The 13,120-nt window shown below is 40.3% G+C and overlaps 1 protein-coding gene across 1 annotated transcript, besides 27 other annotated features; it reads left to right on the top strand.

The window, feature by feature from the left end:
• The first annotated feature begins 1,135 nt into the window (after positions 1–1,135).
• Positions 1,136–1,175: a repeat region.
• Positions 1,176–1,249: 74 nt separating this feature from the next.
• Positions 1,250–1,273: a repeat region.
• A 100-nt stretch (positions 1,274–1,373) lies between these two features.
• Positions 1,374–1,493: a repeat region.
• Positions 1,494–1,672: 179 nt separating this feature from the next.
• Positions 1,673–1,811: a repeat region.
• A 52-nt stretch (positions 1,812–1,863) lies between these two features.
• Positions 1,864–1,906: a repeat region.
• Positions 1,907–1,957: 51 nt separating this feature from the next.
• Positions 1,958–2,001: a repeat region.
• Positions 1,978–2,014: a repeat region.
• Positions 2,015–2,017: 3 nt separating this feature from the next.
• Positions 2,018–2,075: a microsatellite.
• Positions 2,076–2,080: 5 nt separating this feature from the next.
• Positions 2,081–2,136: a repeat region.
• Positions 2,093–2,175: a repeat region.
• Positions 2,100–2,263: a repeat region.
• Positions 2,264–2,354: 91 nt separating this feature from the next.
• Positions 2,355–2,376: a repeat region.
• Positions 2,377–2,531: 155 nt separating this feature from the next.
• Positions 2,532–2,792: a repeat region.
• A 151-nt stretch (positions 2,793–2,943) lies between these two features.
• Positions 2,944–2,979: a repeat region.
• Positions 2,980–2,989: 10 nt separating this feature from the next.
• Positions 2,990–3,012: a repeat region.
• A 44-nt stretch (positions 3,013–3,056) lies between these two features.
• Positions 3,057–3,171: a repeat region.
• Positions 3,172–3,272: 101 nt separating this feature from the next.
• Positions 3,273–3,324: a repeat region.
• A 131-nt stretch (positions 3,325–3,455) lies between these two features.
• Positions 3,456–3,497: a repeat region.
• Positions 3,498–3,576: 79 nt separating this feature from the next.
• Positions 3,577–3,757: a repeat region.
• A 27-nt stretch (positions 3,758–3,784) lies between these two features.
• Positions 3,785–4,011: a microsatellite.
• A 33-nt stretch (positions 4,012–4,044) lies between these two features.
• Positions 4,045–4,072: a repeat region.
• A 29-nt stretch (positions 4,073–4,101) lies between these two features.
• Positions 4,102–4,199: a repeat region.
• Positions 4,200–4,231: 32 nt separating this feature from the next.
• Positions 4,232–4,396: a repeat region.
• A 2,679-nt stretch (positions 4,397–7,075) lies between these two features.
• Positions 7,076–7,095: a repeat region.
• A 202-nt stretch (positions 7,096–7,297) lies between these two features.
• Positions 7,298–7,354: a microsatellite.
• Positions 7,355–8,259: 905 nt separating this feature from the next.
• Positions 8,260–8,296: a microsatellite.
• Positions 8,297–8,439: 143 nt separating this feature from the next.
• Positions 8,440–8,468: a microsatellite.
• Positions 8,469–9,620: 1,152 nt separating this feature from the next.
• Positions 9,621–11,732, top strand: FPSE_11553 (uncharacterized protein; the record flags this gene model as incomplete). Its single annotated transcript, XM_009264670.1, has 2 exons — positions 9,621–9,996; positions 10,054–11,732. 2 exons carry the CDS (start codon positions 9,621–9,623, stop codon positions 11,730–11,732), a joined length of 2,055 nt encoding a protein of 684 aa, XP_009262945.1.
• Positions 11,733–13,120: the final 1,388 nt, after the last annotated feature.

Here is a 13,120-nt window from a genome sequence, read left to right as displayed (position 1 = left end):
GTGTGGGGGGGGGGGGTCCATCTTGATGGAACTTTGGAACCCTGAGAGCCATCTCAGATAAGATATCTCAGTCCAAGAGTTCATCAACAGCAGATCATTGCTACCTAAACTCTAAGTTCTGACAACTTTTATACACGTAAGCTACTGGAGGTTTTTTGCTAGAAGAGCACCACATAGCCAGTCGTAACCTCGCACCGCATATGATAGGAAACCTTGGTGAAAGCGGTCGGGGCCCCGAAGCTGCCAGCCGGGGTCCGGAATGTGGGGGGGCATCTGGAAGAAGGGTTCACCGAAGTTTGCAAAGGTAAGGCTCGCACAAAATGGATCCAATCCAACTCGTGAGTGACAACGCACTTGGTCCAACAATGAATGACTGGTGGTTCTCGTGAGTTTTACGGAACCCTCGAGGTCCCGTGAGGAGATCCTCTTTGTGGTACGTCATAGCATCCATTATAGCGAACTCTGTGCTCAGCCATCTGCCTATAGCTGAGGTCCCATCGGGCGGTGCAACAAGCGACGTAAACAACTTCGCCTGCACAATAATAGAAAACACATAACATGGTAAAACTACGATTTGTCAGTGGAGCATTATGACTAGCAGCTAAACTATCCAACGATCCACCTTGTGGTGAAACAGACGCGATGACTGTTGTTATCCAGGGTAAGTCCAAGAGGTAGTTGGTTGAGCTTCGTTACTCAACACATACAAAAGGTGCTCAGCGGCACATAGCAATTCTCTGCATTGCATAAGCGCTTTCATTGCGTGTATTGATTTGTTTGTGTGGAAGCTTACTTCTACATAGAGGCAACCTGTGCTTCGTACATGAGATCTTGTTTTAATCAACCTTGAACACAACCCGAACCCAAGTGTCCAGGTTCAAAACCACCATCACTGACTCATCCGGCTTTTACATGAACTAACTAGAGTACATGCATACTCGCAAGCGGGGTTTCGGCTATGGAGTGTAACATAGTTAACGCACAAAGAAGGTCATATCGAAGACCTTGTCCTTCGAAGTAGCAGAGCACAATCTAGTATTCTAGGCAGATAAAACAACAACCTGTGGTATAGTACGAAAGCGCATGAATAGGCATGTTACTGGGGAATGATGTGAGTAAGGTCGTGATCGGCGAGAATTATAAAAAATGAATTAATATAAAATAGATATATTTAACTGGCTAATATACCTAAAAAGCTATATTAGCCTCTATATAATTTAAATAGCTTATTATCTTCTTTATCTAGCAGTAATAAATATAATATAATATAAAAGACTTACCTTTATATACTCTATAGGCTAACTATAACCTTATTATATTAAGATATTTATATAGCTAAATTAGCAGTTAAGATATTATAATTTAAAGCTGCCTTTAATATATTTCTAATTTAATTATAAAGCTAATCTTTAAGTTTAATCTTATTAATTATAATAATACTTTTATTTATAAGATTAATTAAAATCTTTATACTTTTTATTAAAGTTAAAAAAGGAGGCTTTATAAAGAAGATAATATACCTATATTAGTCCCTAGAGGCTATTATAGTATTCCTTAAATATCTTATTAAAGCTTATATTAAAAGATTACTTAAATTAATAAAGTTAGCCTTTTTAAGACTTATAATAAAGTTAATTTTATTAAAGCTATAGGCTTAATAGCCTTATTAGCCTTATAATATAAAAAAGCTATTATAATATTATAAGAATCTTTAAGTAAAATATTAGATATTTTTTATAATTACTATAAAAAGTAATATATATTATAGCTTAAATAATAAAAAAATTAAAATATTTAATAAGTAATAATTAGCTTATAATTAGTTATTTAAGGTATTAAGCTAATAGTTAAAGCTTAATAAGCTTTTATAATTTTATTTATATATTACTATTTTTAATAATAATAAGGCTATAGGTATAAGTATATATAAGGCTAGTAATTTAATTAAACTTAAAGGTATTAATTTAAGCTAAAAAGATAATAAATTTAAATTATTTATAAGTAAAGATAATAAGGAATTATTATTATAGCTATTATTATAGCCTATATTATTATTAATAGTATTAATATTAATAGATACTTTTATAATACCTATAAACTTATAAAAATAATATATTATTACTTTATATTTTAATAGAAGCTTTTACTAATAAATTTACTATTTAAATATATTTACTTTAGAGATTATTAAAGTAAAGACTATTATAAGATTATTAAGCTTATTTATATAATTAATTACTAATTATACCTTTATAATATAATAGATCTTATAGTAATAAACCTATAGAGTTAATATAAATAATATAGAGGAAGTAATTTCTAATAGAAAGGTAATTTTTAGATTTTTTAAGCTCTAATTAATAAAATTTATATAAAGGCTAATTATACTTATAGCTACTATAATATAAAATAACTATAAAAAGGATATAGATATAAAGAAAGTATTATTAGAGAAGTAATTAGGTAAAAAAATTAACTTTATCTATAGTATTAATAAAAGAAATAAGATATTAGCTAATAAAAAAGGAAACTAATAAAAGAAATTAATTTTAAAGAAAGTAAAGTAATTATAATTAAAGCTTTCTATTTATATTAAAATACTATTAAATATTATTTTATTTTAAATATTATAAGTTATAAAAAGTAATATTTTAATATTAACTTAAGTAAGAAATATATTACCTTTAGTAATATAACTATTAAAAAAATAAAAAAGGAAATAATTTTTATAGTAATTTAACCTTAAATATATTAAATATTATTTTATTTTTCTTTTTTATTACTATTTTATAGGTTTTATTAAGGTATTTATTAATAAGGCTATAATAGGATTAATAAGGCTAATAATTAATTTTCTATTTTTAATTACCTTAATAATAGAAGTTAATATAATTACTATAATCTTAGCTTTTTTTAAGGCTTAAAAATATAAGCTAAATAGTCTTATTATAATTAAATTATGAATCTTTATATTAATTAGCCTAGCCTCTATATAATATATATATAATATAACCCTTTAACTTATATCTTTAATATTAAAATCTTCTATAGCTTCCTTATTTATATAAATATCCTTATTATTAATACTTTTATTACTATTATATTCCTTTTCTATATATCTATAGTATTAATCCTAATTTAAATTAATAATATAACTATAAAGATTTTATAGAGCTTTTCTTAAAACTATCTTATTAATAGCCTCTCTTTATATAGTAAGATAACCTTTATCTTTATTAGTATTTCTTTACTTTTAAATAAAATTCTAAAGCTTATAATAAATATATATAATATTTATTTAATAGATAAATTAATATTTTATAAGGTTACCTTAAAGTATTATAAATTTTCACTTTATATAGCTAAAAACCTATTTAATAATAATCTAAAGTTAAATATACTAAAGGTTATATAGCTTTTCCTTTATTAATAGCCTCTTTAATATATCTCTCTAGTTATTAAAATAATATATTTAACTAATATATAATATAAAAATACCCTTTTATATATTAAAGCCTATATTACTAAAGTAATATTATCCCTTTAATATTAAGAACTTACCTATTAATATAATCCTTATTAATTAAATATTATATAGGTTTCTTTTACTATTAGTAAAGATATATATAAATATACTATTAAATTATATAATAGTAAATATATTTTATATAATTATACCCTTATAATTTTAAAAATATTATTACTTTTTAAGTAAAATCTTAATATATATATATATACTATTAAATATATTAATATACCTATTAAATACTAATACCTTTTTATTTAATAAGACTTTTAATAATATATAGTTATTATTTAATAATATAATAAAAGTAATAAATAATAATATTAAAAGATTAATAATATCTTATATTACCTTTAAAATAGTTCTTTATAAAATATAGAAAAAATATATTATAATTTACTAGCTAATTAATTAATTAAAAATATATAAGGTAATTATAACTTTCTATTTTAATAGTTAATATTATATTAATAGTAATATTATATTCTCTTATAGCTATTTATATAGGCTTTTAAAGGTATATTTATTTAATTAAAATAACTTATAGAATCTTAAGTCTAATCCCTTTAAGAGAGTTATTATATATATTTATATATTAAATAACCCTTTTAAGTTAATAACTTATTAATTTAAATAAAATCCTTATATATAGTAATAATCTTTATATTAATAACTTAAAGAGGTAACTTCTTTAGTAATAAAAGCTATAATAATAAGTATTATATTTTATATTATAATATTATTAAAGCTAATAACTTAAAAAGGTATAATATCTTTAAAATATATTAAAAATAGCTAATTTTCTTATATAAATTAAATAAAGATATAATAAAGATCTTATTAAAAGATCCTTATATTATAATATTAATACCTTAAATTTAAGGTATTAATAAAGCAGTAAAATTTATACCTTAAGTAGTTTAATTAAGGAAAGGTTATTAAAATACTATAATAAAAAGGGTATAGCTAAAGAAGATATATATTAATAGCTTATATAACTTATCTGCTTTTAATAAAATAGGATTAGGCGCTAAAACTGGCTAAATTTATTCTAGTAATAGTATGCTAATCCTCTATTATATCTTTTTCATTAAAATAACGACTCGCCGATCACGACCTAAATCTACAAGTCCCTACTCTCCTAGGTCTGTTAAGGGTCCGCGGACTGAATAAGGCCATGTCTGAACCGAGATGGTCCCTGCTGAGGTAATGATTTGTACAGCACTGCAGTTTGGACAATGCGCAATGAAATGAACAGCACAACATGCTAGTGGAGACTTGTACGGCGAACCATAGCGAAGGGTACATGCAGCCCAGCGCAGCGACTTTTGGTCAAGCACAAAGAGATTGGACTCTGTTAAGGGGCTGGAGACTGGAAGCGCTGCCGCCACACAATGGTGGACGCACGAGCCAGATGAAGGAGTGTTTATCATATTTACGAAATTGAGATGCGTGATGAAGAAAGTGCTCATGTTTCACCATTAGTCAGATGCAGATACATACGGCATGGAGGATAAAGGTGAAAGAGACCGAATACAGGCAGAAAATAAGTGAGTACTTGTTCATCATGCACAACTAAGGAGAAGCCGTGCGTATATGTGCGGTGGAACCAAAGTCATGATGGCGCCCGCAATGCCATTCCCATGATATAGGCTCTAGGAGAGAGTGCTGGCCGTCGCACAGGTGCAACGGGAGTGATCAACATGCTACAATGTTATGAAGTGGTACTGAGTAGAAAACCTGTGTTTTCGATGATCGAACTTGTTATAAATCACGGGTCTTAGCGATGGATCGGCAATATGGACATGACCAAGCGCCATACCACAGATACGGAAGCTTGGATCAATCCGTGATAGGCATGCGTAACACTCATTACCTTCAAGAAGTAAACAAGTGAAGACGAGGGATTTCTTATTGCCGAACGATCTCCTGATCCACCACAATATACTTCAATCTCTCGACAATATTCACGGGCCATGCTCTTGAAGGCATCATTGCCGTACTCAAAGTTCCCAAAAGCGTAGGACACTTGACTGCGGAGCAACTCTATGTGTTAGAAAGATGTATCCTATTGTTTTTGTTTATTAGACGGGCTGCATCGGAAACGATTATTGCAGTGAGGTCATTGTGGGACGGCCGGGTTCCCCGTGGACAGTAGATTAGCAGCACTCCAGGGAGAAATGGCGAGACCTCTCATAAACTTCTGTATGAATGAGGGCACCAACAGGGTGCTGGATGGCTTGGAGGCTAGAACCATACCACGGCGGCATCGGACTTGAACAAGCGCTTCTGATAGGTATCGACTTGATACAAGTTTTTCATAAATGCCTCGGAATTTGAGACAAGCTCAAAGTTTTCTTGCCCTGAGTTATGTTGCTTATGGGTTAGTTAGCAAAAGGCTGGACTCGGGACATAGCGAATAAACAGGTGGTTAGACGTCTGACCCTAGATCTGATAAACCAGCCAGTTGCTTTCTTGTCTCGAATGTCACCGGTTCTCAAGTCAGTCGTCCTGAGTTTGACTTACTGACCAGCCAGCCCTCTCTGCCTAAACGAGGTTGAGCGAGTCACTGTGTGTGGGCAGCATGGCTGCGTCCGAGACGAGACAAGTCCAAACCCCAAAACCATTTCATTATATCCACAAGGCATAAGATCATTGGATGGTGGGATATTAGCGTGAAGTCGTCGTCTCATCATTGGACAGATCACTTGATACTTAAAGTAGCACAGAGCGAGTACAGAGTACACATGGCTGGTTATTGAGAAGAGAGGTAATATTGAAGTTTTCAAGTGCTGAGACGAGGCGAATTATTGACACAGGGCGAAGATGCACAGAACCAATACCGGATGTCATGAGAAGCCCCCTCTTTTGGCATGTCAAGTCATCATGAAGATATCAGGTCCAAAAAACTCTGGAGACATGGCGGAAAAGGTGGAGCCGGAGAAGTACACACATTGCACTCTATCAAGAGCTGAAGAAGAAGAGTCATCGTACATCAGCAGCCAAGTTTTGGAGGCCATGCTCACCCCGAAAAGGTCAAGTCTGGAGAATAGTCAGCACCAGTTGAAGTTTTCCTCTGGTAGTCTAAATCACAGCACAACGATTGCGGGCCTATTTCAAATGAAGGAAGTTCTTAGTTCTTCCAGGGTTGTTCCAGACTTTGAAGATTTGAGATTTCCGTGATCTGCATTATCGGGCCAGATCATGCACACATACCTTAAGCCTAAATAAAGCACAAGGTATTATGCGCAAGCCGGGGGCGGGCGTGAAGCAAGAAGCTGTCTACTGAATCGAGGAGAGGATGAGGATGAAGAGAACCTAAAACGAGCGCGGCTTCATTTCGAGACCAGACAACTCAGTGAAGCCAGAAAGGGTTGGGAGGGTGACCAGGGTGGCCGGGACGGCAGGGATACGCGAGATGCACGAACCAGGCCAGGCTGGGTTGGCGTGCTAGTAAAGGGCTAGCCAGCCAGCCAAGTGAGTGTTCAAAGATGAGGTGAGTCGAAGATACCCAGTTGTTGTTGTTGTTGCTGTTGGTCATCGTCGCTCTTTTTTTTTTTTTTTTTTTTGCTCACTCAGAAAAACACCAGTTTCATTCATGATGCCGCATGATGTGAGGGTAGCCGAGGCATTCTGTAACGAAAAAGGCATTCTTTACACAGACTGAAATGCAGTAGAGACATCTTCAAGACTCTTACAGGTAGTCATCAAAGGTGGCTGTCGATGTGTTAATCACGCATAACGATAATTCAACCCTACTCATCATCTCCTCACCGTACAGCACAGAACGGAACAGCAAAGCACATCACATCACATCACAGCAAAGCAAGTGACTCCTCGATGCCAGGGACACATATTGACATCGTGGATGCCTTGAGGCCTTGCAAGATTGACAGAGACCCGGGAAGTGGAAGGGTACCAAAGGTGGAGGTGGAGGCGTCGTGGGAAAAAGTGGAGGGGGCGGCCAGAGGAAACACACGCGCTTTACAGATTGGAGAACCAATGGGGACATGCCAAAAGACAGACACGCTTCCAGTTCCATCGAGGAAGGCCGCAACCATGTACAGACTGCGCGATCTAGACACGGTATCGCACGGAGCTGCAAAAGAGGGGCAACACGTAGTCCAGTGGAAGACAACAGCGCGATGTTCAGCGCTTTACTGACTGGCTGGGCCACTTACAAGGGTTCGGTTATACAGTGCTGATAACGGGCGCGCCAACTGTCGTCAGGTACTGTACCTCGCGCCATGGGCACTCATTGCAGCGCGCCGTAGGTACCGACGTTAAACTCGTCTTCTCCTCCTGGTCTTGCCCACGCTGTCACTGTCCAGGCATTCAAAACTATGCCATAGCCCGCCACTGCCATCTCCCGCCTTTTCCCCCTCCCCCCATCGAACAGACATCGTCGCCATCATGTTCGATTTCACCCTCTAAATCCGTCCCAAGCGACTCTCCGAAGTCTGCTCTGGATCGTGTACATCTCCACTCTCCACGGCGTCTTGTCTTGTCTTGAATTCCTGTTGTTTTCATCTTGGTAATATCAAATCTCGTCTCAGAACAATCAATCAATCAACGACCCTCAATCAGGCCGCAGCGGCATTCACTTGCACCTTGCGACTTTTCACAGACTCATTCTCTCTTGCCGCCTGACGGTGCAGAAAAAAAGAGTCACAGTTTTGAACTCTCCTACGAGTTCCTCCACCACAACACCCAGCGCAGCACTGCCTGGGTCCAGTCGAGTCCAGTCGAGCCCAGCCAAGCCGAGCCGAGAGCCCAAGCCCGAAAGTACCAACCTTGCCTCCCACCCCGGCTTTTGCCCGCTTGTCCTTGGCTCTGACCCAGAAAGATCGCCTTCTCAGTGAGGTGACTTACGGAGAAGTGTCCTGTCCTTTCTACCCTGAGTGACTCTTCGTGTCAGTCAGTATCAGTCAGTCAGTCAGTCTCCGGACCTCGCTGTATACTCATCCTTCAACATCATTATCCATCTCCTTACCGTCTGATTCAGTCCTTTTTTTTTCACGTCACATCTCTTCTGTCTATCCATCTACCTATTACACTTTTACTTTGTTCAAATTCTATTTCTGTCACTGTTACTGTACCTACTACTACCACACTATCTGTATACTCTCATTGTTACTGTTCCCCTGCCAGTCCAGGCTACAGCCCGTTACAGCCCACTATCAGCTCCTTCGCCACACTCACTCACTCACTGTGCGTGCCTGTGACGAACCGGCTGTTAGTCATCCTTGCCTTGCTTTGCATTGCAATACCACCAAATCAGGCACAGGCTACCGCCGCGCACACACTCTCTCACGCTCTCTCCGAGATCGCCAGTTGGCTCCCGCCTACTACACGCCCCCACCGAACTTGCTCGGGCTCGCCACCGTGCAAATCGAAAAGAGTCACATCCCACCACGCCAGGCTGTCACTCACCACCTCAACGCCTCACGCCTCGCCCCTTAGGCCACTTTAAACAAGACTCACTTTCTTTCGGCCATCTAATAAACCCATCCATCACCTCGTTCAGGCCGTTTCATCACCTTTCAGCCACGACTTCAAATCTCGCCAACCGTTGCAGTTGTACCTTGCATATCAACCTGCCACCCACCTCGATAGTACAACAGCAACAACGGCTTTGATACCCGTCTTTAATACTCGATCTCGACTTCCGACTTCCGACTTCCGACCCCCCGAACCCCATCTACTATTCGCCAACCCGTTCCGATGGTAGCCTTGTTCTAAGACTACTAATCGCTTCCAACCTCACTTTCGAGATTTGAAGCATTGTCGCAATGCCTGTTGAAAAAACAAATCTTATTTCTGTCGTCGTCTCTGCTTCGTCTTCCGGTCTTATCGCTTGTGCTTCTAAGTCGCTTCTCGACTTCCTTGTCTAGACGCCCCTTGTAATCACACCTACGGATTTACTTTGAGACAGCACTTACACGCTGTTACGGAGTATAGCTACTCGATATTGACCTTGCGAACTATTACCGGTAAACCACGATTTGATTGGTTGACTTAGCCTTTGACGGCGACTGGATAATCATACTGGCTTGAATACACTGTTCAGGCCTGTTATAAACTACCACCCAAAATGACCTGCGACGCGATCAACTCGTCCGCCTCTATTCACACCTCTCGATATACTCCCTACAACACATCTCTAGCTTCTTCCGCCTCAAGCTCACTTTCTTCTGTTTGGTCCGACACCACTTCACAGACTTCCGACGATACCTCTATTTCTGCCCATTCTTCCGACTCAGATTCTTGCGATTCATACTTTTCGAGAAAGGCTGCTGTCGCCGAAAACGCCCCTAACTTCAGACGTTGCGCTCAGAGGACCCAAACCGACGCGCTTCCCGCCGAGCTGCGCCAAAATCCTCGAAGGACTTCGAATGCCCGTGCTCCTTGCCCTCCTGCCCTGGTTCGACAGTCCGAGCGAAAAGTTAACTTTGTCGATAGCCTAGTCGGTATGTTATGACTGGAACCTGATTTCTCCTTCGTTCGTTTAACCGTTGTCCTTCTAGATTCGTCGACGCAGATTGTCGAAGCCATTTGGCCTTTGTCATCTGTCGCCTGTCGAAATGTCACCTCAGACAACCCGGTCCTGCCTCTGCGCAACTTCATCCAGGAGACCCTGCGCCGCTCGCGGACGAGTTACTCTACTCTACAGGTTGCTCTGTATTACTTGATTCTCATTAAGCCTCACGTGCCCAAACACAATTTCACCATGGAACAGCCTGTGGATAGACATGCTGATCGTGCTCTTCAATGTGGCCGTCGCATGTTTCTTGCCGCTCTGATCCTGGCCTCCAAGTACCTTCAGGACAGAAATTACTCTGCCCGTGCCTGGAGCAAGATCTCGGGACTTCGAACTGAAGAGATTAACCAGAACGAAATTGCTTTCCTCCTCGCTGTCAACTGGAAGATGCACATTGCCGATGAAGTCTTTCAGCGATGGACTGATATCGTTCTCAAGTATACACCACCACCGTCCGGCCCATCTTCTCCCGGTGGAGTCTCTCAGGCTGTGTCTCAGCAGGTCTTGGACTGGAAACGAATTATTCTGGGTCTTAACCCTGAATTGACCAACCTTGCGTTGTTGATTCCTGCTGCTCCTGCCATGCCCAGGTCAAGTGACCTTTGCGCATTGTCTCCTCGCAGCATCCTCAACCTTCCTCAAGAGGCTCAGCCTGCAACTGGCTATCAATCAGCCGAGGCTACCCCTACTCCTAAGTCGTACAACGCTCCAATGGCCATGGAGCCCGCGCCTGTAGGATTTACCTCTGGTCGCCTGGCTCCCGCCTTAGGAAAATTGCCAACTCCCCGACTTACTCCTCAGAGTAATGGACTCTGCACTCCTGCCGCGAGTGCCGTTTCTCATATGCTCAGCAGGAGTTCTATGGGTATGGCTATGGCCCAGGCCAGCAACATGACTACTGCCCAGTATCTCGATCGTCTTCCTACTTACATAACTTCGTCACCTCAAAACTTCTGTCCTGTTCGTCGATCCTCTCTTGCCAACTCAGTGTCAACAGCCTCCTCACCTGAATCTATGATTTCGGATACTTCGCGCTCCTCGCGCTCATCCTCCATTTCTTCCACTTCAACGCTTGCTAGCGCGACCCTCGGCCCTTCTAGGCTGAGTGTTCCGTCGCGATTCCGAGCGCAGAAGCTTTGCAATGAGAGACTGAGCCAGAAGCCGACCGTTTCTTCGGTTCCTGAGGATTATGATGTACACTGCTACACGTCATCTCCCGAGAATTGCACCGGCCCGGTTAGCAAACTCGGAGACTTGTCGTTGGACACACCATTGGCAAGAAGACAGCAAGAGCTTGAGGACATGGCTCGTGATTCTGATGCTGCTCGTGCTCTGCAGGAGCTTCAGAACTACAACGCCTCAGCCCCTAGAAGTGGTACAAAGCGAAGCCGAACTGCCTCCATGGACAATTGTCTTCAGGAGAATGTCCGCGAGATGCTGGGTGGTCGTTACTCTACTCAGAGACCCACCTGGCCTGATACGTTGGTTCGTACTCGGGGTATTACCTCCGAGTCCAACCTCCAGGTCCCCGTCCGACCCAGCCTGCCAGGCACTGGCAAGCGAGTGTGTTGTTCTGCTGAAGCGGCACAGGGCTACGAATTTTCGTCTGTCCATCCTGCCCTCGGCATTCGGGGACCTGGGATGTGGGAAGGTATCTTGAACTAAGCCCATTACACCACGTTGGTCACCTTAATTTTCTTGATCAACTCGATACCCCGTCGACTACCGACAAACTACATCCTTACCACAATGTGAAGACTTAATGTTGAATCAATAACATTTTCTATGTCAATTTTTGAACTGGATTGCTGGCAAGCAAGGAGTCTTTTGCTAAAAGGCCTTGGATACCACACATCTTGATAACTTGGCAATGTGCTCGGATAGCATTTTGCTGATGTTTAAGATTGGGCCAAAAAGCGTGTTCATTTGCGTGCATCTCTAGGATTGGGCATAAGGGAAAGGGGATGGTGGCGAGCGTCTTGTTTTGTCAGAGGATGTGAAGAGATGACGATTGCAATTTTGTATGAATAGGACGTCACTTCGTTTTTGTTTTGCTTGTACATTTTGCTTTTATATAGCGTTGTTTGCTCGTTTCGTCGCTGCAGTCTCTAGTAAGAGATGAAGGACGATTCGGAGAGTTACGGCGCGGTGGTGAGGAGAAACGGACAGTGCAAGGGGATTAATAGGTTTGATTTGCTGCCAAAACCGAGCAGGCGACCGCCACGAAAGGACAACAACTTGGCGTCGAACGTTGCATCTGCGAGGGAATGGATTTTGCATCAAATGGAGTTCAATCTGCCCTTTCTGCAATCAAGATAACCGAAGCACCACATGATGTCTAAGAGACATAGCCAAAGCTTGAATCCACTCGACCTCGTCAAAGGCGGACTCTGGGAACTTCGATGGCAAACAAACCAGTCGATTTCGGACGCGGACTCGAGCAGAGGAGTCCCAGGAATGAGCTGAATTGAAGAGAGCGATGACGCTATGGCGAAATCTAATAGCTAGCTTGAAACAGTCCTCGCGATAGTGGACTCGTGCCAGTCGTTTCCGATCCCTTATGGAACCAATTTTCGGATAGGAGAAAGACACACGAGCAAACCAAGACAAGCACCAAATCAAAAAAAAAGAAGCATTATGCTGGAACACTTGACTCTTCGTTTACGCTGACTTCTTACATGCAACTCAATCGAAACCGTGACTAAGTGAAACGCCATAATCGAGTTAGAGCAAAGAAGCTCGAAACACAAGACCGAAGCCATCTTGAGACCCGATGTTTGCCACACACAAACCAGTGTCTTCAATCGATATAGAGTTGTGCAATCTGTTGCATAACCGAACCATACGCACAGCAGTCACAGGCACCCTCTTGCAAAGGCCTTCCTTTTTCGGGACTACCAGGAAGCGCATAAACCAAGGCCGCGAAATCCCGGCATCGCGTGGTTTACTGGACATGGTGTGCTCACGGTGTGTGAGTCATTCTCCCCCCTCTCACCCCCGTCCGCTTGGCGCAGACTTGACAGGATGCTATCTTTTATCCCTCTTAACTTCTT

Source organism: Fusarium pseudograminearum, chromosome 2 (genome assembly GCF_000303195.2).
Source record: "Fusarium pseudograminearum CS3096 chromosome 2, whole genome shotgun sequence".
Lineage (NCBI taxonomy): Eukaryota > Fungi > Ascomycota > Sordariomycetes > Hypocreales > Nectriaceae > Fusarium > Fusarium pseudograminearum.
Note: the sequence above shows the minus strand (reverse complement) of the source record. Positions and strands in the feature narration are given on the sequence as shown.